Source organism: Limulus polyphemus, unplaced genomic scaffold (genome assembly GCF_000517525.1).
Source record: "Limulus polyphemus unplaced genomic scaffold, Limulus_polyphemus-2.1.2 Scaffold563, whole genome shotgun sequence".
NCBI lineage: Eukaryota > Metazoa > Arthropoda > Merostomata > Xiphosura > Limulidae > Limulus > Limulus polyphemus.
In genome coordinates this window covers 393,776-400,550 of record NW_013666173.1, presented here as the reverse complement: position 1 = coordinate 400,550, position 6,775 = coordinate 393,776, and the positions used below count along the sequence as shown (strand labels likewise).

At 33.0% G+C, this 6,775-nt stretch overlaps 1 protein-coding gene across 3 annotated transcripts in view; it reads left to right on the top strand.

Moving 5' to 3' along the window:
- Window positions 1–6,775, top strand: part of LOC111085703 (hemicentin-1-like) — a 77,602-nt gene that overhangs the window by 5,339 nt on the left and 65,488 nt on the right. The window contains exon 1 of one of the 3 annotated variants that reach the window (XM_022385552.1): window positions 1,472–1,533. The exons of the other annotated variants lie outside the window; for them this stretch is intronic. Coding sequence (XP_022241260.1) covers window positions 1,524–1,533 — 10 coding nt within the window. The 5' untranslated portion in view covers window positions 1,472–1,523. Of the gene's footprint in view, window positions 1–1,471; window positions 1,534–6,775 lie in introns of those variants that run through there. 3 annotated transcript variants of the gene reach the window in all.

The following is a 6,775-nucleotide window of genomic DNA, read 5'->3' as shown; positions in this document are numbered from 1 at the left end:
AAATTTGTATGCCTAGCAAGATGCCTTTTATGACGTGGTCGAAGAAGCGTTTCATATATTAATGATCGGATCTTAAATTTGTATGCCTAGCAAGATGCCTTTTATGACGTGGTCGAAGAAGCGTTTCATATATTAATGAAAATATAATAATACGATAATGACATATTATATTATGAAAAATCGACTATGAATTTCTCCGTGAGCGAGCTGTAGAAACGGCTGCTTGGAAACCGTCGTCCTCGTACACTAGATGACTTACGAAAAGCTGGTAGGGAGTAGCGGCTTGCTTTTCACACGCTAGAAACTTTTGCAACGGAAGCTACGCTGCAGGGCTATTGTCAAGATGCACAGCCGTCGGAGAGAGTAGGAATCAATATAGTCAATCAGTCTTTGTTCCGCAAAGCACTACAAATATAGTTAATCAATCTTTCTTCCGCAAAGTACTATAAGTATAGTCAATCAATCTTTCTCCCGCAAGATTCTATCTTTCTTTCTCACCCTATTCTGAGAAAATAAATCTTATTTACATGTATGTCGAATTTATGGACAGAAATACGTTTGGTTTTATAGTCACTTAGGGTTAAGACCGGTATGTCTTCATATGGAGCAACATGAATATCTGTTTCGTTCTTCAGCTGCTTGAGGTATATACGATGGTTGAACTGATATACCAAGAATTAAATCGTGTACACGTGACTTTAACAGAAGATAATCCTCCTTAAGTATGTTACGTACTGGTCCCTGGGACACGTGGGCGACTTTTGCTATTAACCTACTTGCTCGTGGATTCTCATCTCTTAGAAGACAACGCACTTTGCTTATAATGGCTAGGGTACTTCTTGTATTTTTTTATTTCCATTGCCATTAAGTACAAGGGATTTCCATCTTGAAAATTATAAATCTCTGATCGGATCACATCGTTATGATCTGAGTCTATGAAAGTTTGCGGCGGAAAGTACTCTTACATGCCCTTCCCAAAAGCGATCAATTTTCGCACTACCTAGAAAACACTAAATGATATCGAACTGTAGTTCTGATAATTCTGTTACACCAAGGCTTTCTATTGGCTGCGGTTATTACGTGTTTAATGATTTGCTTGAGAATTTAATGACGCAAAAAGGGTTAAAACAAATTGAAATTATATATTTTTTTGGTTTATTTGTTTATAGTTAAGCACAAAACTAGGCAATGGGCTATTAGCACTGTGCTAACGAAGGGTTTTGAAACCCAGTTTATAGTGTTATAAGCCTTCAGACTTGCCGTTGTGCCACATGAGCTGTTTTTTTTTTAATTTCTCTCCAACTTATAATATTTTAATCAATATGGCATTTACAGGAGTTCATAGCGCTGTGTGTATGTTTTTTTTGTTACGTGTTTCAAAGCGGCTAGACCGATTTTGATTAAACACTGTGCTCTCACACAGGAAGTTCCAAAATGTGTTATTGTCTCATTAGCAGTTTAACGTAATATGGTGGAACTCGGAGAACTGTTATTAAGTCAGTTCAAACCCGGACTGTCGCCGTATGACTTCAGGTATGTACAGTGGACCTGTCATATATTACTGGCAGATGCCTATACTAATTAAATGAAAACTGCTTAATAGTTTATTTTCTAATTCTTGTCAATAGCAGTGACTTCACTGACAACATATTGTGCACGGCTCATTCCCCCCCTTAACTTTAAGTCGACTCAAATGAAAGCGATTTTGATTTTTAATCATTTGTTGTTAAGAAGATGGTACTTTTATATGAATGATTATTTCAATAGCAGTGAGTTCACTGACAACATATCGTGCACGGCTCATTCCCTCTTAACTTTGGGTCGACTCAAATGAAAGCGATTTTGATTTTTAATCATTTGTTGTTAAGAAGATGGTACTTTTATATGAATAATTATTTCAATAGCAGTGAGTTCACTGACAACATATCGTGCACGACTCATTCCCCCCTTAACTTTGGGTCGACTCAAATGAAAGCGATTTTGATTTTTAATCATTTGTTGTTAAGAAGATGGTACTTTTATATGAATAATTATTTTATTTCACATCTGCCATTCCATTCTATCGTTATATATGTATATTTTTCGCACGGAGATTAAAAGTTAATAATGTGATCACGTAAACTCCATCAGTAGCCGTATAAAGGTACCAAAACAATAAGAATGAGCGTATTTTGTTGAATTTAAAGCTACACTAAAGGTAAGGATGTTTTATTCTGCGAAACATCTAGTGAGCTCAGCTATGCTTGCAAACTTCATTTAGTTTTTATTTGCTCATATTCGATACTGACAAATTAAGCAAATATTTTTTTTCCAACGCACACAGTATGAATAGGTGTTTTTAATTCACAGAGGGAGGTTTATTCAGACACTCTAAAAAACAAAAAAACATTTACAATAATTTTAAATCTTTCTCAATAACGGGATGTTTCTTCTTTTTTTGTCTCGTATGTTTTTGGGGTAAATTTTACTTACATCTGTAAAGGCATATCGCTATAAATCAATAATGTTCGTTACCGTTATATTATTGTTACTAACACAAAATGCACGTGAATAAATTGTAAAAATTAATATATTTTAATGCTTTAACTTACAGAGACACGAAACTTATGTCTCACTTTTTACACTTATAAGTTGTGAACAATCTGCTAACGTCTCTAATTTTGATCTACTGATCAGTCTGGAAAGGCTGCACCCTAGGAGATCGGCTGTCACTATTATAACACCCACACACACAGAGATTAAAGTTCGGGGAACATTCTATTGTATCGCACGGGTTCGAACTCTGTTCGCCAGTTCCGAAATCCGGAGGTTTACCACAAGGCTATTCCGGACCCTATACATTTAGAAATTAGTAACATTTTCGTAAGCGTAGTTTTAAATATCTTCACTTATTTAGGACTATTTATTTAAACATGAAGGCCTAGGTAGGTTATTATGGTGTGCAAGCGTGCTCTAATTGTTAATATGCTCTGACTGTGAATCAGGGGATTTATGATGTTTGTCAGGGAAGCACAGCCCCAGCCAGATTGGTGGTGGATGCTCTTGACTAGCTGTCTTCCTCTAGTCTACCAGCTTAAAATTAATCATGGCTATGCACAGATAGTCTTTGTGTAATATTATGTGAAAGTTCTAAAAACAAATAACAAAACAAACAGATCATTGCGATTTTTCCATTGTTTCAACGTCAGCAAAGTTTTAAAACATTCGTCAATATAATTGCACTATTTCAGATATTAAATATAACTTCCAACTTTTGTATAATATCACATATATCATATGTATATATAAATATATATATTTATTTGTACATATATTAATTTTTCAATTAACATTATTTAAAGCGAAGCATACACAGACGTGTTTTTGGTTTTGGTTAAAATTTAATATCTAGAAAACTGAATCATTTTGATTAATATTCTTATCAATATTTCAGTAAAAACAAGCTATATCTTTACCTAATTGATATTGCTTTACATTCTTTACAGATCTATAAATGGCAACTAATTTTGACGTTTTAGTCATATTGCTATCCCAGTTTCGTTAAACACGATGCTAGTTTAAACTATATGACATTGAGAACGTAATAAAATGCATCCTAAATAAAATATAAACACCTATCTTTTGTGTATAAGCTCAAATGGCTATTTTCCTGAGCTACATCCTTCAAACTTTGATATTATCGTTCTAATCAAATTCAAATGCTGACTGACCGATAAACCCCTAAAACTAAGTGCTGCAATGCCAACATACATGTACGTATTTTAAAGTCATAATTAGACATAATAAGTAATAAAACACATTTTCAAAATATCTTTTGTTATATGCTTATTCTGCATTTAAGATCTGCGAAATTTATTTGCGCATTTGTCGTTACACTTCTGTAGTTTCAGAAACTTACTACGCTCTTCAGTTGTATTATTTCAACTTAATCTTATGGCAAGCTATAATAATTCAGGATATACTAATTCGTAGTGAATACTGTTTATAAGTGTTTAAAATATCTTTTAGTCCTTATTGCGTCTTCAATAGGTTTTTGTAGAAGGATTGTTCTTGTTATCATTTGGTTTATTAAAGTGTTTTTAGTAGTATTCATGTGTTTTATATAAAGGAATACTATTTTTTTTGCGAAGGGCTCAGAGCATTAACTGGAGAATTTATTATTAATAATAATAAAAAAAACATTATCAAAGAAAGTTTAAAAGATAAGTGAATAAGTTGTAGAATCCACTTGCATTTTGTACGTGAGCTCTTTTTACATATAGCTTTACACCTTGTTTTTATTATTCCATTCATTAGAAACTTATAAGATAAAGCACCACGTTAAAATATAAGGTTATATTATAAACCCACAAGCTTTCCAGCTCTTTAAAGAGTCGTCAAGTAGAATTGAGTCTGTAAGTTTCTTTATACGTTAATACATTTACGTTTTAATGACATTAAAAGAATATGATGCCATATAGTTTATCAATCGACGATTGTAGAATATTGTTCAAAGTAGCCTGTATTACTCCCAAGCTGTTTAGACGAGTATTGATCTTGAATTTAAAGTAGTGGTCATCTGTAATGAGTACACATCTCCAACTTTGTTTAAACTACTCTTTGTGGACTTCACTAATTTTGAAGTGGTTGACTAGAGGAAAGACAACTAGTCCACATTACCCACCGTCAACTCTTGGGTTACTCTTTACCAACGAATAGTGGGATTAACCGTCACATTATAACACCCACACGGCTGAAAGCCATGCATGTTAAGCAATGGGTTTCGATCCTACGGTTTGCACACTGCGGGAAGAGTGCCCTAACTGCCAGGCCATGCCAAGCTAGCAAAAATAATAAAATGTGGTAAACGTAATATTACAGACCTTGGTATACTAAAACTATGAAATATTTCAATAATTAGAGTTTACATGTCTGACTTCCTATTAGTTTTATTGAGACATTGTGTTTTGTAATATTATTCTCTTGTGCGTCCAAGGCTTTCTATTTACTTAAGGTAAACGTAACTAGTTTGTACTACCGTTGTACACTAAATATACATATATATGTATATAAACTAATAAGTGTGCAACATCTGGTAGCGCACACTAAAGCAAAATTCCAATAGGAGGCGAAGGAAGTAAACTGAAGTAATTTCCTGTCACTACATTAAAGCTATAGTTTTTTCACTGACAGAAACGACCGAATTTACCTAAGACCCTGCACAATCTATTTCACTAACTACAACAATTTCAAAGGATAACTATCTTTTGAAACAACTTATAAGTACAGCTGCAAAGTATTAGCTAGGTTAGACTTTGGTAATTGTCTATACTCTTCTCCAGTGCAATGACTTCAACGTTATGTGTGTGATACAGTTGCCCTATTTCATTAATGTAGTTCTGTACAAATACAGGGTAAAATTGAGGCTATGACTGAATTAGCTCAATAACATTTATTGATCTAGAGGACAAACACTAACCTAACAATCGTTTGATAAACAGATCACTTACGATATTACTTTAACGTTGACAAAAACTAAAGCCTACTTTTGTAATTAACAGTGGTTCAGATTTATAAAGTGCTTCTGTTATATGATTTTAAAAAACAAACGTTCTGGAAAGAGATCTTAACAATCAACGTGTTACTAATACAATTTTTAGATTGTTTGTTTGTTTTTTGAATTTATCTCTCTAGCTCCAATAGCTTACAAAATTAAAATCGTGGATTCGATTCCTGTGATGGACAGAGTGTATTTTCTACTAAGAAAATAGTACCAATAAAAGCAACTTACAGCAAAAGAGTCCTGCACACCTTTTAATAATTGTGTTTGTTGTTGAACTCAAAACTCAATGGGATATCTGTGCTGTGCCCACAACTAGTTTCGAAACCAAGTTTTATCGTTATAAGCCTTCAGACTTACCGCTGAGCCACTAGTTTTAATATTTATTTGATACGTACAAACACAGGACAGAAAAGAGCAAAACAATGAGTTATAGTTTTATTCATATATATTTTTAAATTATAGTTTACTGAAGGGATTGATAATCGATAACTTTTCTCAGCATGTTACCAAGTCATGGTCGTGAAAAACTGCTTTAAAATTATTGAAAATGTTTACTACTATTTTTAACAGTTTATTCGCGAGAAAAACGATCTTTTACACATGTTTTGACCGACTTTTAAAAATTGATTTATTGAGATATATTATTTGAGACTACGACATTTATATCGATTGTAGATTGCTATAAGATACAAAGAAGGCATTAAGAAAACGTCATGTAAATATCTCTCTCCAAATATGGGGCCGCTAACTTTTTTTCAGAGCGATGTCCGTGACCAGTAAGCGCTAGCTAGAAAAATAAATGTACTACTTGAATGTAGGAAGCCATGTATTTTATTTTGAGTTCCAGACATTCATATTCATGTTAATGTAAGCAATAATAATAATAATTATTATTATTATGTATTGAGTTCCAAGATGTGCTGGGGTCTCATAATGTGAATTATACTTCTACAATACGAAATTTACCAATCTAGTTATGAATGCTACGAAGCAACGAGACATTAGATCGAATTCTCTGGTTTGTTGGGACCGATCCATCAGTGTTAGTGTATTTATTTTATTTTTAATATTTTAAACAATTTGTCAGCCTAATAATTCAGAAGAATAAATTAGTAGTATCAATACTGCAACTTCTTCAAATCCTATATAAACATGGATTCACTATGGTGAGTAAAACATAAATAAAAACACCATACTTATAATATACACTGAGTGGTCACAAGTAAATATACA